Source organism: Marmota monax, unplaced genomic scaffold, assembly GCF_021218885.2.
Source record: "Marmota monax isolate L192 unplaced genomic scaffold, Marmota_monax_Labrador192_F-V1.1 WCK01_AAM20220418_F8-fsc00048, whole genome shotgun sequence".
NCBI classification, from domain to species: domain Eukaryota; kingdom Metazoa; phylum Chordata; class Mammalia; order Rodentia; family Sciuridae; genus Marmota; species Marmota monax.
Window position 1 is genome coordinate 2,012,555 of NW_026694895.1, and position 26,686 is coordinate 2,039,240.

The 26,686-nt window shown below is 35.6% G+C and overlaps 1 protein-coding gene across 1 annotated transcript; it reads right to left on the minus strand.

Moving 5' to 3' along the window:
* Positions 1-1,393: 1,393 nt before the first annotated feature.
* LOC124080844 (cyclin-C) lies at positions 1,394-3,575 on the minus strand. The gene has a single exon (XM_046426915.2). The coding sequence runs from the start codon at positions 3,441-3,443 to the stop codon at positions 2,592-2,594; it is 852 nt and encodes a 283-aa protein (XP_046282871.1). The 5' UTR covers positions 3,444-3,575; the 3' UTR covers positions 1,394-2,591.
* Positions 3,576-26,686: the final 23,111 nt, after the last annotated feature.

A 26,686-nucleotide genomic window follows, 5' to 3' on the forward strand; every position in this document is an offset into this window, starting at 1 on the left:
AAGGAGAAATTTTTAAAATGTAATAGAAAAAAATCCATCTTAAAATTCTCTAGACCACACTGAAAATAAATAATTTTATTCATTTTGTGCCTACCTTTTAACCCTCTCCAAGTTTCTGAGAATTGAAATGACTTGACATATCATTAAAAGCTCAAAATCGGTGTCATGGCACCTAAAATTTTTTTTCTGGCAAATTTAGAGTAACGTGTGTTCTAAAATTATTTCAATAACCAAATGTGGAGCAAGACAATTTTTCTTAAGCATATGCTCTTCACTATCAACCTGATTCTCTCATAATTTTGAAGTGGAACAAAAGTCCTGCCTTCGCAAAGGCCTTCCTAAAGTGGGTCTCAAAATAATGCAGACTAAAATTGTACTTTTTCCCTAGACACAATTTTTGCACCTAATCTTGTGTCAAGGGAAAGCACAGACTAATAAAAGTTAAATCAAAGATTAAAAACTACAGTGTGATAGACTGAATTATGGCCTCCCAAAAGATAGTCATATCCTAAATCCTGGAACCTAGCAATGTTAACTTACATGAGGGGAAATGGATTTTGCAGATGTGATTAAGTATCTTGAGATGGAAAGATTATCCTGAATTTTTAGTGTGGGCCCTGAATACAGTCATATATTGTTAGAGTCTGTAAACAAGTCAAAATAACACCTGGCATTTTGCCAGGGGAATGTTAAAGTTCGTAAACAAGTCTGGATGGTGCCTGGCAAAATGCCAGAGGGAGTGGTTTGAGAAGTAACAAAAACAAGCCATTAAGTGTGGAGATTCCTTATTGGTTGACTGATGTATCTAGTTTATGCTAATTAGATAAGCTGTGTGGAATGTATAAATACTGCTCCTGTCCTGCAATAAAGGGCTCCTTCTCCTGCTGTATCAATGCACACAAGTTGTTCGTCACCCCCCGGTTATTTTGCCCAGCCAGCCGGACTGCGGCAATATATATCATTTAAAAAGTATTAAGGAGATTACAAATATCTCCATTCTATATAGACAGAGTGTAAAAGACAGTGTGAACATGGATGCAGAGATTAGAGAAATGCAAACACAATCAGAAAATGAATGCCAGAAACCACCAGAAGCAAACAGAAACACAAAATAGATCCTCCCTTAGGACCCCCAAGAGGAGTGTAGCCCTACCAAACCCGTGATTTCAGCTCAGTGATACTGATTTTGGACTTCTGGCCTTCACAACTGTGAGCCAATAAATTGTTATTGTTTATACCACTAAGTTTGTGTCAATTTTGTTATAGCAGCAACAGAAAACTAATACAGCTACCTCTATTTGTTTTCCTTTGGCAGTGATTCTCATCTTCCATTCTAAAGCTGGGCCTTTTATACATCACTGACATTTTTGGTGTGTTTTTTTTTTTTTTTTTTTTTTTTTAGCTGAAGAATTTACTTTTATTCTTGCAGTCTTATACTAGGAAGGAAGTCAACATTTAATAATCCATTGTTCACAATTTATTTATAGAAAATTTGTTAATCCTTAAATTGTACATTAATATCCTATGACTCCAAGTTTTATCACTCTCCTTCAGGTCTGAAGAAAATGATTAATTTATTAAGTTCCACAGACAGCACAGTCCACTGACATAACATTGAATCTGATGGTCCTACACTCATGAAAATTAAGAATAGCCAGTTTCAAACTGGCCTGAAACCTGATTGTATTCCTGGCTCAGGATACCTGCAGTAAATCTGTAAATCCACATGAAGACACAAAATTAAACTAGGGCACGTATCTTATAAAAATTTTTTTTTCACAGCAGATTAAAAATCAACATTAAAAATTTATCAAAATTTCAACCTCATTATGGTATTTTATCCAACTAAACTTTCAAAATGTCTCATTAATTGAATTAATTGCAAATAACTTCATGTATGATTCACTTTTTAAAAAAAGTTTGCCCAGCATTTCAAAATGGTTACGGAATTAATATAGCTTTTAAAATGTCAAAGTATCCTATACATATTGCACTTTCCTGATAGGCCGGGCTAGTATCTTCCATGGCAAGACACCCAAACTACTGAATAAAATACATTTTAAAATCAATAGGTACTTGATTAATTTCCCTGAAATTATCAACATCATTATCAAAATCTTCCAGGATTTTGTAAGATTTTATTCCTTAAATACAGTTTTAAAGTTTAACTTCCAGAGGGGGGGGGACCCTCATATATTGACTTTGTGTCCTTTTTTTGGTCCCTCAATGACCACAGAATTTTAAACAAATTATGTTTCATGTTTTCTGGCTTAGTAAAAAGCTACAATGTCTTTCATCCAAATTAAGAAATACACTAATCAAAAGCTATTAATCATGAAATGTCTATGTATGTCTGTCTGTAGGTCACCATAGAACCTTTCCAAACTTTTATAATTAAGAGATTTTTATCAATTATGTACTAGAATCAAATTAGGTAAAGAAAAAATTTATTTTGCAAAAATAAAATCAATTCCCAATATGCTTGACAGAAACAAGCTATTCATTTTCATTTGTATTCCACTGAAGACATTACTGAAATCTGTCCAATGGTTTATTTCCAAGTGGTCCACTACGGAATTCTTCGGAATGTTTTAAGATTGACTGTAGCTAGAGTTCTGACTTCCATTTGGACCCTGCTCTCCTTCACTGTTTGGAGGTGGTTTTGGTTTTGGCATCTTACTAAGAATAGTTGCCATCTCTTTTCTCTCATCAAAATTCTTCCACTGTTCATATAGTTTTAAAATAACCCTGATTATTTCCAAAATCTTTTCCATATCCACAGAAAGCTCAGCAAACCACTGTCTGGCATCTTTTTGCTGTACAACACAGGCAACATGTAGGCAAGCTAAAGCTATCATGAAAGGAGGATACAGTAGGCAAAGATCCGTTCTGTAGGTATCATTCACTATCCTCCATGCAAGGGGAAGCAACATGTCTTCTTGGCCCATGTCCTGCACATACTGGAGCAAAGGTCTATAAGGATGATACACTATCAAGCAACAATCCATTAGTTCTAAAAGATAGAATTCACATTCTAATATATGGTTCATCCTATAAGGAAATTCCTTTGGAAAGGCATATGAAAATCTAGTTTTTAATACAGAAGTAGCAGCAGCAATCAATCTTGTATTTGAGACTACTCCAAATTCCTCTACTTTGGATGCCAAAAAGACACATGTCGGAGCCATCAATACAGGATCTATACTTTTCAGAGAATACCTGGCATAGAATCTCTTGAAATAGACTGTAGCAGTGGCAATAACTTGCTGTCTTAATTTAAGATGTTCACCTAATGCCTGAATAACATTTGTAAAAAAAATCTGTAGTTTCCAATATTCTTCTTCTGAGAGAAATTTTAAGTCCTTTTGGCGCTCCTTCAACAGATCTTGTTTATCCAAAATCCACTGCAAATAGTGGGAGCTCTGCCAAAAGTTCCCTGCCATGGAACACAGTTTGCCCTGATAAAAAAGCACCAGCCGGCGGAGCGGCTCGCGGAGCGACCATAGACCCAGCCGGTCGGATAACCGCGCTCCTGGATCAGATCAGCTCGGCTCCGCTCCGCCGCTACGACGGCGACAGGACTGGTGTGTTTTAATGTTAATAATTAGCAGATCTTTATCAGAAGGAATGTTTCAACAGCTCTCCCTACACACACACACACACACACACACACACACACACACATATATATATATATATATATATATATATATATATATATATATATATTTAAATGTATGGTCTGTAGTAAACAGATTGGTATATCACTCCAATCCTCCTTCACACAGGACTTATTCTTCACCTGCTAGAAGCATCTTCAGCCAACTCCTTCAGAATTCACCTAGAGTACAGAGAGCTTCCTCATTCATAGTCCCTCCTTTGCTGGGCCAGTCCTCATCCCATGATAGAATGAGACTGGGGTAGAAAGACTGAGCTAGATAATTGGGAAATAACTCTGATGGCATGTGTGTGTTCTAAAACTCCCTTAGGGGTTGATCAAGGCTTTTTTGAGACTCCATCACAATCCTACTTCTCCCTCTGCCCAATCCCATTTCTGTCCTCTTTCTTGCATAAGTATTAACCCTAATTAGTAACCTGTCATTCCCTGTCTCAATATCTGCCTGCGAAAAAACCAGTCTGCATAGGGCCTTTTGTGGATACAAGGCCTAGATGACACAAAACCTTGACTTTGCAGAATTTTAAATTCATTCTTACCTCCTTGTTCTAACTTCTCCTTTGGGACTACATATTTTTGTCCAGTTCAAATAGCAAACCAATTCCTGGAGCTGTACACTGTGTTCTGCACATGGAAAGATACAAGACTAACGTGAATTACCAAATTCTCCTCATAGACTACTTCCTTTAAGGTGTTTCTAACCTCAGTCATTCAGGGAATATTTGCTGAGTGTACATATGTGCCAGTCACTGTAATTCTCCTCAAGGGCATATGCTCTCATTACTCAGCCCACACTGAAGCATGTGCTACAAGTCAAGGTTCATATATGCCTCCAGAGTGGGATAAAATGAGTTTATTAAGCAAGTATAAAAAAAAAAGGGGGTGGTGGGTGTGTAGAAAATTGGGGAAACATGCCACTTTTGACAGGGTTGGCCCGCTACCTTCACCTGGGGATCAAACTGAGGAGGACCAGTTAGCTGGGACAACCAAACATTATGTGCCTCCTGTTATCACTACTGAATTGTTTTTGCCATGATATTAGACCTGGATTAATGGAGTCTTCAGATTTCAGTTTCAGTCCACAAGACAACGGACTCCTTCCCTTTGACAAGACAATGTTACAGAAGAATAAAAAGGGAGGGGGCCTGATCTAGAGTAAAAGTGACATACGTGGCATAACTGGTTATGATTGTTTTAATTGAAGGCCAGCTTGAAAAGAAAATGAATGTAAAAGACATGTTGGGGAATGCTATGAGTTAAATGTGCTTTTTCCCCCAAGGTTCACCTTTTGTGAGCTTCTACCCCAGGATGGCAGTACTGGGAGAGAGAGTGACACTTTAAGAGGTGGGACCTACTGTGTCTTAGCTCAATTAAAGACATGTCTTCTGAAGGGATTAAGGTATTTCTCCTGGAACCCTGGAGAAAGCCTTGTTACAGAAGCCTGAGTCTGACCCCACCCAATCTCTCTGGCTTCCTGTTTTGAGATATAACTGCTTCCTCTCACATCTCCGTCCACAATGAGGTGACATAGTTAAGAGGAGGCCCTCACCAGAGCCTGCACCTGTTGTTTGGACTTTCAGCAACTAAAACTATGAGCTAAATAAACATCTTTTCAAAGTTTGTCTGCTTCAGATGTTTTGTTATAGTAATGAATAAATGGAGTGACTGTGTGATAATTTGAGTATTAACTGAGTAAAACTGACATAAGGGAAGTACAATTAATTTTTTCCAATGTGAAAATAATATTCCAGTTATATAGGAAATTGTCCTTAGCTTTAAGGATCAAGTAACATCTCTACTTTAATACAGTTCAGCAAAAGTATAAATGCATAGATACAAGTATTTAATCTTATAAGAAATATGGCAAAATATTAGCAATTTTTGCTAGAGTTAGATTAATATACATTTATTTTTCTTTCCAAGTTTTAGTAAGCTTTTAAGATTTTCTTAATCAAAATTTTAGCATAAATTAAGGGGCAGCCTCTACAAAGCCCTTGTCCATTGTTGTCATGAGAGGATTAGGCTCAATGTTCTTAAATCCTCTGAATTTTCAAAATAAACTGGAAATCCAGAGTTTTCACGTAAAGCAATTTTGACCTTAAGAAAAAAATTAGCATCTTAAAAACAAAAATCTTAAAAATAAAAAGCAATAACTAAAATCCCTGTGCAGTTCTGATAAAATACATTTGGATGCTGAATCTTACCTCTAGGTTTCAAATTTCCATCTCTGATTTAGATTAAGATCTTTTTCCTTTTTTCCACTTTAATCTGTTCTCTTATGCCTTAGCTCTCTAAACATCTACTCCTGATTTTCTTCCTCTCTCAAAGTGATAATCTGGATAACTTTCTCTCCCGGCAACTGGCCTCTGCCACTTTTCTATGTCATTGAGCAGTTGCAGGATAATGTGAGAACAACTCAGGCTATGGATTTGTCTGAATCAGATGATTTAACAGATTGAAAATTGTTTAATAATTATCCTGGGACACTAAACATTATCCTAATGATCTAAAATAGTTATTAAACTTGACCACATAAGATTATTAAATCACAACATCTGTGTCTTCAGGAAGCATTTCTAGTCCATGTAATATTTGCAAAACATTTACAACTGCTTTTAGTTATATCTCACACCCTATGATTGGTTTATAGTTTTTTTCCTTATTTAATGGCTGAAAACACTAGGTGTGGAGTCCTGAAGTTAAGCCCTTCGTGTGAGAAGGTATTAGACCTAGGCAAGCTTCCTGGATGACAGGCCACTACTTATCCAACTGCGCCACCTTCTCTCCAGCCCTTGTTTGTTTTATTAGCTAATTACCAGGCTGCATATTCAACCCAGGTTCCAACTATATTAAGGGCTATTTACTAGCTAAAATCAATACCCTTTCGATTAGCCACCTGGCGGGGCTTTTGGTAACTAAGCATTATTTGGGCTTCACTGCTCTCACTCCACTGGGGAGACGGGAAAGTGCTTTGTTTTGATTTTTTACACTTAGTGGCTACTGCTCTTAACAGTAGGGGATAAAGGGCAGTAGAGACTGACTCTTCCATGGCAGAACCTAGGAACAAACACACATATCCACTCCACAGGAAGAGAAGCAAAGAAAAATGGAAAGACAAGCTGATTTTTAAGATTCTAGTTCATTAGATGAATCTCTTCGGATGTATGTCTGATGCTCTAAATACTGTTTAACTCTGAAAATATAAAAATGAATAAAATATAGTCTCCAACTTTTCAAGTTTGAAAAAACAACATTGAAACAATCATTACTATAAAAGAAGGAAAAGAACGAACAGTAGAGGTGGGACAGGTTTTTGAGATACTAAGACAAAGGGAATGATTCATTACTTACAAAAAAAAAAAAAAAGCCATAAAGGCTTTTTTGTCAATAGAGATGGTGTCAAGTAAATGCAACCAAAAGGAGCATTTTCATTGCAGGTATTTTATTAAAGAAAAAAATTGTGTTTACGTTGGAAACATGAAAATATATAGATTTTTAAAAAGGAAAAAAAATTATAATACTACTAGTTGAATGACATTTAACCATGGCAATAGCTTACTATAAACATTGTGAAAATATTTTCTATGACATATATGTACAGCTTAAAAAATATATATATGTAGGGATGGTACTCTGAATCATACTCCTAAACCAAGTCTTGCCACTTAATGACTTTTCACGACTTTGGGCAAACTGCTTAGTTTCTCTGAGCATCAGTATCTTCATCTATAATATATTCCTGCCTCATTGAAATGCTGTAAAGATAAATGAAATGAAAGAAGTACAATTCTTAGAACAATCCCTGGTACATATTAAGCACTCAACATGTTCAGTCATCCAAGAAGTCATCCATTCTAAGTACTTAGATCACATCAATGAAGTAAATATGATATAGATTGAGTAACCCTTTTTCACAATGCTTGGGACCAGAAGTGTTTCAGATTTCAAATGTTTTCAGATTTTAGAATATTTGCATATGCCTAAATGAGATATCCTGTGGATAGGCCCTAAGTCTAAATATGAGATTGATTTTTATTTCATATATAATTTATACATATAGACCAAAGGTAATTTATATAATATTTTTTGTACATCTGTGCTTCGACTGAAACTTGTCACATTAGGTCAGGTGCACAATTTTCCATTTTATTTATTTATTTTAATTTTTTATTTGTTTTAATTAGTTATACATGACAATAGAATGCACTTATATACTTTGATGTATTATACATAGATGGGATATAATTTTTCATTTTTCTGAGTATACATATTGTACAATCACATTGGTCATACAGTCACATACATACATACAGTTATAATGTCTGTTTCATTCTATTATCTTTCACAATTTTCCATTTTTGTCATTATGTTGGTGCTTAAATAAGATTTTAGATTTCAGATTTTCTGATAAGGGATGCTCATTTTTAATATTATTGCCATTATTAATAATATTAATAATATTAAGACTTAATATTATTAAGTCTTTCTTTTAAAAAATATTGAGAACATCATTCTACGACAATACATGTGGATCAAAGTCATCATTGTATCATGGTGCTTTAATGGAAATATATACCCTCATTTACTCAGCCAAAGCCTACTCAAGGACTTACAAACACAGATTCCAGCCTATATCATGGATGACATCGCTACACGTATCTTTGTATCCTTGTCAAATAGATTATTCATGCTATATGCTTTAAGTGGAATTGTTGGTTTAAAGATGGTGAAGATTTTTTTTTTTTGATGGTGAAGATTTTTAAAAACTTTTTAACACTTATTACTATCTTGCCCAAGGAAAGATTTCAGGAGGGGGAAATATTAGAGCTGGGTATTGAAGGATAAATAGAAAAGAGGTAGGAAGAAAAGTCGGGGAAAGACATTAAAAGGAAGGAGTTCATTGCCTTCAAGTAATGTCTAGTCCACATTCTAAAAGGATATCTGGGATAAATAGATTTATAAGGATTAGTAGTTTCAAAAGAGAACTCTGGAGGTAATTGAAGACAAAGGACACAAAAGAGTTGAGGTGATATTTCTTTCAACTCTCTAGCGATTGTGGTGAGTTTGGGATCTAGAGTGATAGCATGCATATTTTCACAATCCATATACCAAATCAAATTTCCAAGTAAGGAAAACCACTGTGATCTACTGGTCTATTCTTCCAAAATTACTCAACATTTTCTCTGTTTCTAGGAAAAGTGCATAACTACAGGCTAACTAAGGCCCTTTTTGTTTGTATTTTTAGTGTATTGTATATCAAAAAGATCCAGGAGTGATTGATTGTATAAAAATATTTATTCTGGAGTTGAGGGTGTAGCTCAGTGGTAGAAAATGTGCCTGGCATGCATAAGGTCTTGGGTTAAATTGCCAGCACGGCAAAAAAATATTTTTTAAAGGAAGGAAGAAAAGAAGAAAGGGAGGGAGGAAACGGGGGGATGGGAAAAAAAGGAGGCCTATTCTTAACAGAAAATGGTACCTACAACATTCTGATTTGCTCTAGACCCTTGATACTCAAAGGGAATGGTCTCTGTATAAGAAACAAAAGCATCACCTGGGAGCTTATAAGAATCTCAAACCTCACCAGAGCAGGTGTGGTAGTGCCATTTTGTAATGACAGCAATTCAGGGAAACTGAGTCAGGAGGGTCACAAGTTTGAGGCCAGCCTAAGCAACTTCTCGAAGCCCTAAGTAATGTAGCAAGATCCTGTCAAAAAAATTTAAAAAATTAAAAAATAAAAAGGACTGAATGTGGCTCAGTGGTAAAGCACCTTTGGGTTCAATCCCAATGCCCCGGGGCCCACAACCACAAATCTACGGGGCAGTGGAGGAACCCAGCAACACCATCAGGCTAGTGCCCAGGACACATTGTCCATTAAATCCCTCATCAGACAAACCCGAGGGAGTGCAGGGTTGGACATCTGCGCCTCTGCCAGAGCAGTATTAACTCCAGAGATGGGAGTTCAAATCATTCCCACAGGAGTAAAAGGACCTCTTCCCCAAGGAACAGTAGGCTTATTACTGGGATGTAGTTCATCTACATTAAAAGGACTTATGATAAGTCCTGGGGTAATTGATCCCGATTATGTAGGTGAAATAAAAATTATAGCCAGTTCTCCAAGAGGTATATCAGTAATTTCACCTGGAGATAGAATAGCACAGTTGTTAATAATACCCAGCCTACATAATAAATTTCCTAGTCATAGTGTAGAAGGAGGTTCCAGGGGATTAGGCTCCACAGGTATAGATTGGGCTATGTTGTCTTTAAATTTAGATTCTCGCCCAATGCTAAAACTAAATATTCAAGGTCATGAGTTTAATGGGCTACTGGACACAGGAGCTGACCTTAGCATCATATCTCGTCAAGAATGGCCAAAACATTGGCCATTACAACAAGCCACTCAAACGCTTCGAGGCCTAGGAGTGGCGACTAATCCCCATAGAAGTTCTATGATATTAGATTGGAAGGATCCTGAAGGATGTGAAGGAACTATACAGCCCTATGTATTGGATCATCTTCCTATAAATTTATGGGGACGAGATGTCCTAGATCAATTAGGTTTGACGTTAACAAATAACATCAATCCTAATGAGCCCACTACTAGGGCTAGACAAGGCTTTAGGAAAGAAAAAAGATTAGGAAAACAAGGGCAAGGTATAGCAGCACCAATACAAATAGATCAAGGAACAGACAGACATGGGTTGGATTTTCAGAAAGGGCCACTGAGACAATCAAAACTACTTGGAAATCAGAAAGACCAGTGTGGGTTCCTCAGTGGCCCCTGACGAAAGAAAAGATACAAGTAGCCCATGATCTGGTCAAACAACAATTAGTGGAAGGACATATACAACCTTCCATATCTCCCCATAATACTCCCATTTTTGTCATCAAAAAGAAATCTGGTAAATGGAGATTATTGCAAGATTTAAGAGCCATTAATAATGAGATGGTTATTATGGGACCTGCTCAATCAGGGATTCCTCAATTGTCTGCTTTACCAAAAACCTGGCATGTTTTAGCTATAGATATTAAAGATTGTTTTTTCTCAATTCCAATTCATCCCGAGGATAGTCCACGTTTTGCATTTACTATCCCTGCATTAAATCATGAAGGTCCTGATCAGAGATATGAATGGAAAGTACTCCCTCAAGGGATGGCTAACAGTCCAACTATGTGTCAAATATATGTTAACAAAGCAATCCAGCCACTTAGAAATCAAAATCCTGAACTACAAATATTTCACTATATGGATGATGTATTATTGGCACATAAAGATAAAAACATATTGCTGGAATGTTATGCCACACTTACAAACTTATTAAAAAATTATAATCTAGAGATAGCAATAGATAAAGTACAATTAAATTTTCCAATTATTTAGGAGTTCTATTATCCTCAACCATGGTCCGTCCACCAAAAATTCAAATACGAGTAGATCAACTCAAATCACTTAACGACTTTCAAAAGTTATTGGGAGACATAAATTGGATAAGGCCTTATCTAGGTATACCAACAGGAGAGTTGGGACCTTTATTTGATATTCTAAAAGGTCCATCAGATCCAAATTCACCCCGCATGTTAACTCCTAAAGCAAGAAAGGCATTAAAAATTATTGAAACATATATGGAAAACATACATTTGGATAGAATTGATATAAGTTTGCCTTTATTATTTATTGTACTACCAACAAAAAATATTCCTACAGGAGTATTTTGGCAAGAAGGTCCATTATTTTGGATACATTTATCTTATTCTCCTAACACTATTCTTACTAGGTATCCTGAGGCTGTAGGACAATTAATACTCAAAGGAATAAAAGCAGTGAAGGGAGTGTTTGGAATTTCTCCCAATAAAATTATTACTCCATATACTATGGATCAAATTGATGAGTTAGCTAATGAGTTAAATACTTGGGCAATAATCATGTGTAAATCTAATGTTTCATTTGATAATCATTTACCATCTAATCCTTTGTTGTCTTTTTGGTCTAAGCATCCTGTAGTTTTTCCTAAAATTACAAGAAAAACACCTATCATGAATGCTCTGTTGAGAGCCACAGCCAAAGGGGCCCCAGCAAACTTCCAGCTGCCAGCAAACTTCCAGCTGCCGGCTGATGATTGGCTCACAGCGGCCCCAGCAACATCTAGCTGATTGGATCCTCGGCCCCAGCAACATCTAGCTGATTGGCTCCTCTGCGGTGATGCTCATTGGGCTGTTTCCCTGCCCTTTCAGACCACGGAGCTGCTCATTGGGGGACTTTTTTGGCTCCGCCCACGTGACCCAGCCAATCGGCCTCAAGAGCAGGAGGATTGGGGGAGGTGGAGAGAAGCTTGTGTGGGAGAGAGAGGCTTGTGGAAAGCCGGTGGTGGCAGTTGAGGCTCTGAGGGTTTTTCCTGAGAGGCTGTTTTGTTTGGCGTGTGTAGTTCTAAAAATAAAGTTAGTTTCTTTTGACAAGTGGCTCCTGATTGTGCCCAGCCAGACTGCGGCAATGCTCCAAATATATTCACTGATGGGTCAAATAATGGTACAGCAGCAGTAGTTACCCCTGATCAAACTTTTACATTTTTAGTACCCAAACAATCAGCTCAAAAGGTAGAGCTTAATGCAGTTTTACAAGCTTTTGTTATGTTTAAAGATTCTGTATTTAATTTATTTTCTGATAGTCAGTATGTAGTTAATGCTATAGTATCTCTTGAAGATGCTGGTAGGATTTCCCCTTCTTCTACTGTTTTCTCTTTGTTTTCCACTACACAAAGTCTAATCTGGGACAGAAAAGATCCATTCTTTATAGGACATATTAGGGCACATACAGGATTGCCTGGAGCCCTTAGTTTAGGCAATGATTTAGCAGATAAAACTACACATGACATACATATTTTCTCTACATTTGAAGAAGCTACAAATTTTCATAAAAGGTTTCATGTTAATGCTAATACTTTACAAAAGCGTTTTAAAATAACTAAGGAACAAGCCAGACATATAATAAAACAATGTCAAAATTGTGTGACATTTTTACCAAAAGTTAATCTTGGAGTCAATCCTAGAGGATTGATACCTAACCATATTTGGCAGATGGACGTCACACACTTGCCAGAATTTGGAAAATTAAAATATTTACACGTTACAGTTGATACTTCTTCTGGATTTTTGATGGGCTCCCTTCATGCCGGAGAAAAAACTAAAGATGTTATAGCTCATTGCTTACAAAATTTTGCCACTGTGGGCGTTCCTAAACAGTTAAAATCCGATAATGGTCCTGGCTATACCTCTACCTCTTTTAAACAATTTTGCTCATCATTTGGTATTACTCATATAACAGGAATCCCATACAATCCACAGGGACAAGGCATAGTTGAAAGAGCTCATCAAACTATTAAAACATACTTATTAAAGCAAAAAGAGGGAATTGGAAGGGGGTATATCCCCCAAAGATAAACTTAAAATAACGCTTTTTACTCTAAACTTTTTAAATTTGGATTCATCAGGACTTAGTGCTGTGGAAAGGCACATGTATCCAAAAAATGTACATAAGCCTAAAGTACTTTGGAAAGATATTCTAACAGGACAATGGAAAGGTCCTGACCCAGTGATTGTCTGGAGTTGGGGCTCTGTTTGTGTTTTTCCACAGGGAGAACAGCAGCCGATTTGGATTCCAGAGAGATTAACTAAAACAATTTCTACAGATCGAAAAGAAGATGATTTGACTCAAATCCATAACAGCTGATATCCAGAACTCCAGCTTGGCCATTCTTACATCTGCGACAGTGATTAACCAGGATGCTTTTTTCAATAGCTATTTTATTATTGCATTTTTCTACATCATAAGGTTCTATTTTTATTTTTTGAGCTCATACAAACCTAGGTTAATGTTTTTCTGATCAGTTTTATTTTTTGACTGTGGAGTTTTTAAACATTGCAATGGAGATTTCACCCAGGTAAAGCTACAAGGACTTTACTATTTTCTTATGTGTTGTACGTTTGTGTACACTCTTGTGTTTTGTGTTGTATGTCTGTATGTGCGTATGTCCATATTTCTTATATGAGGAGCGCTCATGAAAAAATGGATCCGAATTATTATTATTTTTTTTATTCACATGATTTAAATGGTTTAATTTAAATTAGGTAAACAGCTGTTAAGGATTGTTTTTAAAGTAGGTTAACAGATCTGTTTGTTTACTTTCACCTTTCCTTTTCATTATATTTAATAATTCTTTTCAGGATAATATCTTTTTAGCATCATTGCCAGAATTCCTATCTTCATCCCAGTGCCGGTGAAGACAAAGATAAAACCAGACTACAGCTTCTATGATAGCTATCACAGTAAACTGTATAAACTGATGCATCAATGAATTTAACTCAACAAGTAATGCTCAATCAAGGAGTCAACTTACTTTGGGAGGAAACGGATTTGGGGAGGAAATGGACATATTGATAGATTCTTCCGCTTTGAACTGCTTGCAGAACTTGCCTGGACTATGTAACTATCGTTTGGTGCAGCGAATTGTGGTAATGCTGGCATATCTTTGCTGATGGTGTCACTAGTGATGCAATTTTTATTTCCTTGCCAGCACACCCCATGTTAATTGTGGTAGTGCTGACATATCTTTGCTGATGGTGTCACCAGTGATGCAATTTTTCCCAAGGAGCCGTCAATTGGCTTGGTGTCCTGGCATTTCTGTATCCTCCTCCCTTCTGCTAGTGATGGTCTAAAATTTGGGGGCCCAATGGCTTATGCTGGACCGGTAGTCAGTGACGGGTATGATCCAATTGCAGTGGTATCAACCTAAGAGAGGAGGCTGACGCCTAAAGGTCAGTTTTCTGATGATGGGTAAGAACCATATGTTGAATTGGACAACCTACCAGGCACGGTCCTTAAGCCACATTAACCTCACTCTCCCACTGGCACCAAGGCCAAATTTGGGGGCCAACAGAGGTGAGGCAAAGAACCTCACCCCCCCACTGGTACATAGACCTATCCACAAGTATGGCTGTATGCTGGACCGGTAGTCAGTGACGGGTATGATTCAATTGCAGTGGTATCAACCTAAGACAGGAGGCTGACGCCTAAAGGTCAGTTTTCCGATGACAGGTAAGAACCATATGTTGAATTGGACAACCTACCAGGCACGATCCTTAAGCCACATTGCTTGTTTAATTAATCAGAAGGGGGGAGATGCTGGGAGCCATTAGCCAAGTAGGTATGACAATTTCCTTGCCAGCGTACCCCATGTTGCAGTGACATTGAATGTAGGTGACCTTGCTCAAGGACCAAGGTGGATTAGGGTGTTCCCGGTTTAAGATAATCGTGTTTAGGGCGTTCCCAGTTTAGGTTCCAGGTTTAAGGTTTAAGATTATTCCTGCTGGGAATAGGGTGTATCCTGCTGCCTGAGTTCCTCTTGAGTTCTCACGGGATTCAGACAGTATTTTTTTGGGAGATAGAAGCCCAGTGGAGGTGGATTTGGGCAGAGAACGTGGATTTCCCCAGAACGTGATTGTAGACGGCTGGTGTGAGTTCGGGAATAAAGAGTTGCTGTTTGAATCTACAAGCTGTGTGGTGGCTCGTGATTCTGTGCCCAGCCAGACTGCGGCATTTGTGCCCAGCCAGACTGTGGCACCTAATAATAATACCTAATAATTCCCTGAGTACCTAATAACATATATCAACATTGTAAAAGCTATATATGCTAAACAAAAGGCCCACATCATTCTAAATGGAGAAAAACTGAAAACATTATCTCTAAAAACTGGAATAAGATAGGAAACCCTCTTTCACCACTTCTATTCAACATATTGAAACACTAGATGAGCAATTATACAAAAGAAAGAAATTAAAAGAATGCAAATAGGAAAAGAAGAACTCAAACTCTCTTTATTTGCCAATGACATGATTCTATATTTAGAAGACCCAAAAAACTCCACCAGAAAACTTCTAGAACTCATAAATAAATTCAGCAAAGGAGCAGGATATAAAATTAATACCCACAAATCAATTGCATTTCCATACAACAATAGCAAATCAGCTGTAGAAATCAGGAAAACTATCCCATTCACAATAGCTTCAAAAAATAAAATACTTGAGAATCAACCTAACAAAAGAGGTGAAAGATCTCTACAATGAAAACTACAGAATGCTAAATAAAGAAATTAAAGAAGACCTTAGGAGATGGAAAGATCTCCCTTGTTCTTGGATAGACAGAATTAATATTGTCAAAATGACCTTACTACCAATAGTACATACAGATTCAATGCAATCCCAATCAAAATCCCAATGACATTCCTTATAGAAATAGAAAAAGTAATCATGAAATTCATCTGGAAAAATAAGAGACCCAAAATAGCCAAAACAATCCTTAGCAATAAGAGTGAAGCAGATGGCATCACTATACCAGACCTTAAACTATACTACAGAGTAATAGTAACAAAGTGGCATGGTATTGGTATCACAATATACCTGTAGACCAATGGTACAGAAAGAGGACACAGAGACAAACCCACATAAATACAGTTATCTCATACTAGACAAAGGAGCCAAAAACATATATTCGAGAAAAGATAGCCTCTTCAACAAATGGTACTGGGAAAATTGGAAATCTATATACAACAAAATGAAATTAAGCCGCTATCTCTCACCATGTACAAAAGTCAACTCAAAGCAGATCAAGGACCTAGGAATTAGACCAGATAGAAGAAAAAGCCCAATCTTCATCATGTCAGATTAGGCCCCGGCTTCCTAAACAAGACTCTGTAGCACAAGAAATAAAATCAAGAATCAACAAATGGGATGGATTGAAACTGAAAAGCTTCTTCTCAGCCAAGGAAACAATCAGTGAGGTGAAGAGAGAGCCTATAGAATGGAAGCAAATTTTTACCACATGCACATCACATAGAGTACTGATCTCTAGGATATATAAAGAACTCAAAAACTTAACACCAAAAAAACAAATAACCTAATCAATAAATAGGATAAGGAACTGAACAGACACTTCTCAGAAGATGATTTATAATCAATCAACAAATATATGAAAAAATGTTCAACATCTCTGGCAAGTAGAAAAATGCAAATCAAAACTACTCTAGATTTCATCTCACTTCAGTTAGAATGGCAACTATTAAGGATACAAACATCAATAAGTGTTGGCAAGGATATGGGGGAAAAGGCATACTCATATGTTGCTGGTGGGACTGCAAACTGATACAACCATATGAAAAACAGTATGGAGATTCCTCGGAAAACGTGGAATGGAACCACGTTTGGAACTGTTTGACCCATGTATCCCACTCTTCTGCTTATACCCAAAGGACTTAAAAACATCATACTAAAGGGACACAGCCACATCAACGTTTATAGCAGCACAATTCACAATAGCTAAATTGTGGAACCAACCTAGATGCCCTTCAATATATTAATGGATAAAGGAACTGTGGTATATATACACAATGGAATATTACTCAGCATTAAAAGAGAATAAAATCATGGGATTTGCAGGCAAATGGGTGGAGTTGGAGAAGATCATGCTAAGTGAAGTAAGCCAATCCCAAAAAACCAAAGGCTGAATATTTTCTCAGATATGTGGATGTTGATCCACAATGGGGGTGGGAGAGAAGCATGAGAGGAATGGAGGAACTTTAGATAGGGCAAAGGGGAAGGAGGGGAAGAGAGAAGGCATGGGGATAGAAAAGAATGAGATGGACATCATTACCCTAAGTACATGTATGAAGAGTCATACAAATGGTATGACTCTACTTTGTGTACAACCAAAGACATGAAAAATTTTGCTCTATATGTGTAGTATGAATTGAAATGCTGTCATGTATAACAAATTAGAATAAATTTAAAATAAAATAATAATTATTATTACTAATATTATTAATATAATTATTAATCAATGCAACTATTATTACCTACATTATTATTATTATAAACAAAAAAATCCAGTCCTCATCAAACCTCACCAGAGATCTGCTATCTGAATCCACCATTAAAGAAATTTCCTGGATGACTACATACACATTAAATTTGAATAAACACTATTCTACAGGCTCTCTGTCAATAAATAGTCTGTGAGTAAATGCATCACAGAAAAAATTACCATGATAAGAAAATAAATTATCCATTTGTTTTTTGGAGGTCTTAGAAGCCCACAGTACTAGATACTGAGAATATCCAGCAAAAAACCTTGTATCTCAAATTCTTTCCAGCATCACTTCAGAAATACAGATGGAAAATTCCCCAAAGGATAGACCTGTGGCATATAAGATTCTTTTGCCAACATTCTGGGAAATATAATGAGGAAAAATGAGATCTATATGATCTATTAATAGTTCTCTAGTTATCTTCTTCTGCTTATATATCAATTTCTAATTCTTTTCTAAGTATAAATGCCTTCATGGAGGTTGCAGCAAGAAAGATTTAAACAGTTCAAAATATGATCAATAGATGCTAAATGAATAAAACTAGTTTCAGTTTTATATCTCATGCCACTTTTTATTGATCAACCTTTTAAATTGTAAAATTATGCAGCTAAAACTAAAAACAAATAGGGGAAATCATGGGACTTTTATTTAGCATTACTAGTTGACATTTTAACATACAAAACTGGTAAAAATACATTTTATTGAGTAACAAATTTCATTATGTTAGTCTCTTAGAGAAATACTTAAATAAAAATTTAAGGAGGGGCTGGGATTGTGGTTCAGTGGTGGAGTGTTTGCCTAGCACGGGCAGGACCCGGGGTTCGATCCTCAGCACAAAAACAAAACAAAAAAAAAGGCATGGTGGTGTGTCCATCTACACTTAAAAAATAAATATTAAAAAAATAATAAAATAAAATTTAAGAAGATTTCTGGGCACAGTGGTAAATACCTGTAGTCTATAGTCCCATCTACTGCAGAGGCAGGAAAAAGGAAAATAATTTGAGCCCAGGGGTTTGAGATTAGAAACATAGCAAGAGCTCATTTCAAAACCAAATAAAATGGACAAATAGGGAAAAAAATATTTAAAGGAAAAATAGCAACAGCAACAAAAGTGTATCAAAATTTTAAGGATATTGGAATGTTGCTAGTTAAGAGCTAAAATTATCTTGGGATAACTTAGGCCCCTTAATGGCCATTTACTTTCAATCTTTGCATCTGACCTAACATCCTCATGACTATCTCAGAATGTATTACTAAACTTAGCAGGTCTCTAGCCTTCACCAGCCCTAAAGCGAAAATGCTATAACATCTAAAACCTACAGGAAAGATTTACCCGCTTTGCTATGCCCCGCCTGCCTAATGTCACCAATGTGTTTGGTGAATGTATTGATTTATGAGATTTGTTGCATGACTATAAAATATCTGTAACATCTTCTACAGAGGAGCATGTCATTCAGGATCATTTGAATCTGTGTTCCCAGGCTATATTCACTTGTATTTGGCTCAGAATAAACTATTTTTTTTATTTCCTTAAAGCAGATTTGTTATTTTATGTTCACACACAAAAAATCACAAATTTATTAATATTTTGCCCCATTCATCAGGTCAATCATAATTGTCATTGCCTGTTATATACTTATTTTTATATAAAATCTCAGAGTTTACCTAAATGACTAGTTTTAATAAAAAAAATTATTTAACTTTTCACTAATCCTTTTTTATTGATCACTCATCTTACAAAAAAAAAAAAAATGAGATTAAAGAAAAACATAGAAAGTGGTCCTAACCAAATTCTTTTGGGTAAAATCTGTCAGTTTACCTTACAAAGAATACTTAATATGTGATAGACTTTGTGTTAGTTTCTGAAAATACAAAGATAAGTAAGAGTTAATCCCAAACTCAAATTGCTTAAAATTTCATGAAGGAGGCAGGCAGTTAAACAAATCAACACAATTCTTGGTGATAAATGTTGAGAGGTGTGTGTCAGTGCTACAGGAAAACAAAGGAGTGCATGACCTATGGTGCCTGAAGACAGCCAAGGTCAAGTTTAAGTGCAGTCAGGCAGCACCTAGTCTCTAAGATCTGGAACCTTGACAGGCACTCAAGAATCATATTTAAAATAATGAGTAAATGAAGGAATAGTCAGCTTGGATAAACAGGGAAAAATCAATTCAAATACATCCTTGCCGCAGTCTGGCTGGGCACAAAATCACGAGCCACCACACAGCTTGTAGATTCAAACAGCAACTCTTTATTCCCAAACTCACACCAGCACTCTACAATCACGTTCTGGGGAAATCCACGTTCTCTGCCCAAATCCACCCCACTGCGCTTCTGTCTCCCAAAAAGTACTGTCTGAATCCCGTGAGAACTCAAGGGGAACTCGGCAGCAGGATACGCCCTATTCCCAGCAGGAATAACCTTAAACCTGGAACCACCCTAAACCCGGATAGTCCTAAACCTGGAACGCCCTAAACCCGGATTATCCTAAACCGGGAACACCCTAAACCCGGATCCGCTCTGGTCCTTGAGCAAGGTCACCTTAGATGCAATGTCACTGCAAAATGTCCTATTTCCACGAGTCCTTCCACTAAGCAACATGGGGTACGCTGGCAAGGAAATTGTCATACCTACTTGGCTAATGGCTCCCAGCACATCCTGACCAGTATAACAGGAAAAAACAGCATGAGCCATAAGATGAAGTAATATAGACCATTAGCAAAACTTGAAATATTCCCATTTAGTTTTAAATCATGAACCTCAACACTTTCATTGAAGTACTATTTTTCATTTTTCAGTGTGAGCTCAAAATATTTATTATTTCAACTCTATACAAGTGGTATTATTTGATAAATTATAAAATTGTCTGGAAAAAGACCTGAGATCCAATGTCAGCCGTTTGAATGATAGGCTGCCGTGGTGAAGCTTCCTCCTCTTTGGTCCTCAGTTATTCTCAGCTTTGTAATCATCCAACATTGCGTTCTAATTGCAAAACATATTCAGAGTCTATTCATCACTGCTACCATAGCTCTGTCCCAGATCCTAATACCTCTTGACTTCACTCATTGTTTCTTTTCTTGCCCCATTCACTTTATTCTCAACTCAGTAGCCAGAGTACCTAGTCAAGTAAAATTGGGTCATTCTTGGGTTCAAAAATTTCCAATGCTTTCCTATATCATTCAAAACAAAAGCCAAAGTCCTTTCCTTGGCCATCTCCTTCCTCTACTTTCTCCCTAACCCCATCTCCCACTACTTCTCCCCTCTTTCATTTTATTCCAACCACAGATCCTCCTTGCTATTTCTTTAAAAAGCACCTGCCACCTCTAGTGTTTTGGATTTTGCATTTTATTTTCCTTGCCTAAAATAATTTCCCCATTTGGCAACTTTCACTAAAATGTCACTTCCTTAGTGAGGCTTTTCTACACCACCTTATTTGCAATTTGAGTCACTCCCCAATGTTGTCTATCTTTGGCTTGTTTTATCTCTAGAGCACTTATCACCATTTAGCATACTATAAATTTTATCACACTTACCATGTCTATTGTCAATCTCTCCGCATTAAAATGTCGCGCCACTAAGACAGGGATTTTTGTGTTTTCATCACTGATGTATCATCAGTGACTAGAAGAGCATCTGAAATATAAAAGCCCTCTATAAAATATTTAATGGAAGTCTGAAATAATTAATGAAAAGTAAAGTGTTTAGATTATACCCTCTTCTTGTTCTTCTCTTCAACAGTTACATAATAGCCCATGTTGTTATTATATCATCTAAAAGAGGAATAGCACATTAACATCATAATTTCTGAATCTAGTTAGATTGTATGTAATACATTTATGTTCCTATTTAATAACATGTATTAAAGGCTTATTCATTCTTTCTATAACTGTCATTGTCACTTAGCATATGTATGGAATAATTGATGACATCCTCCATTTTTAAAGTGTAAATGACATTAATGTCATAATCATTTAAAAAATAAGTACTCATTAAAGCAATGCTTATATTAAATAACCTTTGAGAAAATTCTTAGAACTCATCCACTTTGAATGTAAAAAGTTGATTTCTTTTTTAATAAAGTTCACCAATAATATGATGCTGCTAAAGCCATTGAAATGTCAGAGCTACAGAGCTAGAAAGTAACTTGAGATCATTTGGTTCATACCTTTTCCATAAAACATGTGAATACATAAGCTATTCAGGATCCATATATTTCTTAGGATAGAAACACATTTAGATATATCTGTAGGAATCATTATGAATATTTTCAGGTAATAGACCTATTCTTTAAATTTTAATGTGAATGTTTGACCTCACATTGATTCTCCTTCCTTCTGCTTCAGCATTAATTATTATAGAATTGTTAGATTTAACTTTCATTTTATAACAAATTTGAAGAACAAAAGCCATAGGTTGGTAGTCATTGTGTATTATTTATTTTTAACAATGGTGCTCTGCTTTAAAACATTAATTCTGAAAGCAATTTCACTTAGAATATCCAAACGAGAATAGATTGATGACATATGTTCTATGTATTTGTATTAAAACTTTAAAATGTAACAGCAAGAATGACACCAAGACCTTATGCTATATTATAAAGAAAATCAAACATTGTCCCCAAGTCATTTGTGCATTTGCATCAAATTCTTTTTACTTTAACATTAAAATTATTTAAGTTCGGTGCTGGGGATGTATATATAGTTCAGTGATGGAGCACTTGCCTAGGATACATGTGGTCCTGGGTTCCATCCTCAACACCATCTATATATATAGATATTAAGCAGAAGTGACTACATTTTTGAAGCAAATTATATCAAATTGAATGCATTATGTTGATTCATTTACTGTATTGAGCTTATATATAACTTTATCCATATTCTCCACACTCTCACAGAGGAAGATTTGGGAATTTAGAATTGTAGAAGCTGATGTTTGAGTCTCTATTCTGCCTCTATAAAATATTACCTTTATTTTTCTAAGCCTCAGTTCCTTCACTAGTCAAACAAGAAAATGCTGCCTACCACACTGAGTTGTTACAAAGCAAAATGCTTGTAAAAGTTTGTGAGCATGAATACACTACAAATATAAAGGGCCAATATGGCTATTACATCTGACATCACCCCTACTAAGATAGCTCCCAAAAAGAACAATGAAGATAATGAAATATGGATAAAATAAAGAACCGCCACTTTTGCAAGGTCACAAAAATTTTATTTTGGTACCTGGATAGTTTCTTTTCTCAGTTTTATATTTACTTGTCCTCATAACATGTTACACATCTTTATACTGGTTATAAACAGGTTTTATAATACCGTATTGGTTCTCATCTACTATCTTAATAGCTAACATTTATGGAGTGATGCTTATTATGTGGTAGATAGTATGAAAGAGGTTGATAGGCATTAGCCCATTTAACTATCACAATAAGCCTAGAAGGTAGATACAATTATATGCCATTTTGCCCAGGAGGAAACTGAGGCAGAGAGGTGAAATACATTGCCCAAATTCACACTTATAGTAAGAAATGGAGACAGGATTAAACCTTGGCACCCTGACCCAACCCTGTCTGTATTCTTCACCATTATACCACACCACAAGTTTTCATTACAGTTAATTGTCTGCAGACCCTTTCTAAGGCCGACAGACATCCATCCTACCTCTGCTACCCAAGGCTGCAAGTAGTTTTGTGTGGTTAATGATGTTCTTAACTGACTTTGGCAAGTACTTGAAGGAAGGTAAACTGAGTCAAAGAAACAATTTACTATCTAAGTGAACTTGACTTTTCTGGGTAGGCACAATACTTCTGAAGTCAGAAGGATTCTGTAGGAAGAATGCTTATTAACAATTTGTACATTTTAAATCTTATTTTTATAATATGTATTGGTTTTATAACATAGGATATTAGATCAGAATATGACAATTATTTTATGGAAGTTCTTACCCTTCTGAAAAACAACTTTAGGTTTAATGACCTCTAATGTCATAGTAGAAGTCACCTTTAGCTTGATGTCTTCCAGCTACTTGGCATTAAGGAAAAAGTAACTAGAAAGTGTCACTGTTGCTTTATGTAGTGTATTAGAACTGACATGACTAGAAAAATGCACAAATCAAGTACAAAATAAATCTATTATGGTGCATTGACCACTTGCCAAGAGTATGAGCTCTGGAGTTCTAATTCCAAACTTCTACTTAACTTTTCAGAGATTATAAATCAGCCATGTAAGCCTTATTTCCTTGTCTGTTAATTAGAAATATTGTAGTTTGTGGTAATTATTTTGCTGTTCAAGCTCAACAAAGTCTAGTTTCTTTACCAATGCTAATATTTTTCTTTCACTATGTAGAATTAGTCTGAGACATTAAAATATCACATTAAATTGGAAATAATTTTTCTGTCAGGCATTCAGTTAATTGACCAAATGTAATATTCCTTTCACCAGGGCAATATCCTTTTTGGGTAAATATTGTATATATGTGCAACCGAGGAAAGGGGAAGAGTGAAGAGGTCTCTAAGTAACTAATAGCAGTATTAACCTTTTAAGCATAAAATCAAGATAAGGTGGTCATGAGTGTTAAGGAACAAAATAAAATCAAATGGCGTATGACTTTGCAATGCAGCACCTTACAGGAAATGAGTGGAAAAAAATGTGTTAATTCTTCAACCGAAGTTAAACCTCAAAGTTTCTATAAAGGTACTTTATTCACTGTATACATCTTCACTGAGAGGATGAATCATATCCTGGATGAAAAAGGAATTTACAAAGGACTCAAAGGATGAATTCATCCATTGTATTAGCAATACACTTCTTAGTCATGATTTTGTAGTGACAAATTCCCATTCAAATTCAGCAACACAGAATTTGTCCATATATATATATATATATATATATTTTTTTTTTTTTTTTTTTCTGGTGCTAGATTGAACCCATAACTTTGCACATGCAAAGCACACAGTCTGCCATTGAGCTACAACACCGGCCCCTATCCCAATTTCTACATTTTTATCTCCTTCTCCAAAGTGAGAATTGTAGTACTATAAAACATCCATATTGCTTTATCCTAAGGTGGACATAAAATAATTTCACAATCAATACACTAATACTACTATTAATGACAACATATCTGTCATATAAAATTCAAGATTTCTTTGCCATTTTTTTTCTGAAAACATATCCACCAAGTAGTCAAAATACCATACAATACCAACACAGTGTTCAAATGTTACTTGTGGTTTTGTGTGTATATATGGGGTTAATTTTAATATATAATTGGGCACTTTTGTTTCTGTTTATATTCAAATATTAGGATTTGCTTTCTCAACACTTTTTGTTAAATGTTACTGTTCTAATATTTTGAAATGTTGCAAAATACAAAACTATATAGAAATGTGTACTCAGGGCTGGCTGGGGAAGTAGCTCAACAGTAGAGCACTTGCCTAGCATGTGAGTGCCCTGAATTCAATCCCCAGCACTTAAAAAAAAAAAAAAAGATTTAGTTAGAGATGTCTAACTCCCGTCTGCCTCTTGCACACATATCCAGTATAGGCTTCTTCTTCATGTGTGTCTTTTTTTGGAAGAGAAAAATACTATGTGTGTGTATGTATGTGAATGTGAGTACGCCTTCGTGTATGCACAACTGATGAGGTTTGTGGAAAGTTGGGCTACATTTGTAAACAAACACTTTATATTTAGAAGCACATCAGAAAATTCACAAAGCTAAGATGATTAATAAACAAAGCATGTGCCAAAACAAATATACAGATTTTGCAACAATATGTACAAGATTGATGGTGAAAATAAAAATATTTCATTCCCTCCATAAAGTTTCATATACTCCTTAGTTTGAGTAATGCTTATGTCTGCAAACCTTCATAACCATTAATTATTTTTAAGACTTATAATCCCTAAAATAACCATGAAAATATAAATATAAACATTTAGATTAGGAATTATTATAGAAATTTATCAAAAATAAAAGGTAATTTTTAATTTTTCTGTTTTCAAAATATTATGTGTTTGTTTATTTTTGTGGTGCTGGAGATCAGAAAGGTTCTTTTTAAAGTGATTATAAAAGTTATTTTATCATCTATAACCCATTCTTTAAAAACAGCATCATAACCCATTTAGGGAAATAGTACTTTATGAGATAATTTAAATTATTTTACTAAGCTTCCTTATATTAAATCTCTGGTAACCCATGTATTATCTTTGGAGAAAAATTTATTTAAAGAATGCAGTACACTCTCCTAACTACTGATGCTGGATTCTCTCTTCTTTTTTCAGTTTTTGCTATGAGAATATTATTGGACCTGGTTTTGTGTTGCTTAATTTGTAGGAACTGATCAAGTTAAGAATTAATGTTATTAATAAACAAATACAGTATTCTCTGACTGGTCACAATTTTGAGAGTGTAGTTTCCTAAGTCTTTCAGTTTCTTCTTCCTGATAATCGGATATATTAGTTTGCTAATCATATAATTTAGCAGAAATGTGTTGTCTTGGTTCTGGAGGTGGGAAGTCTAAGATCAAGGCATTGGTAGGAGTGGTTCTTTATGTAAGCTGTGACAGAGAACCTATTTCATGTCTCTTTCTTAGCTTCTGATGGTATCCTACCAAGTAAATTGATTATTATTCACATATATTAATGATTATTGATAGGTTACTGTACATACTAAATTACCAATGTTGACCAGCTATAAATACAGACTTAATATCAATATTGTACTATGAACTATGGAACAGCAATCAAGCAAACAAACAAAATAATTAGATTAAATTTCCTCTAATCACAAGGACAATATATTAGGGAGATACGAACAACTGCAAAAAAAAAATACAAAAATCAAATATTTAAGAGCTAAATAGTAACAATACAGGGACTAGAAATATTGCTGAAGCTTAGAAGAAGGAAACATAAACAAGATTTGTTAACATTAAAATACCCTAAAAATTAGTAAGGAAATGAGAAACACTCTAGTACACAAAGCCCATCCTTCTGCCATGTCCCTACTAAGGAGTACTCTGCCATTATCACAGGAAGGGCAGATCTGTGGGTGCTGAAAGGGATATAGAGACAAGTTAAACCAGAGGTTATGAATAACAGA

Bases quoted from the DNA above. Each gene is read 5' to 3' on its own strand.
- LOC124080844 (XM_046426915.2), bottom strand. From the start codon at position 3,443: ATGGCAGGGAACTTTTGGCAGAGCTCCCACTATTTGCAGTGGATTTTG.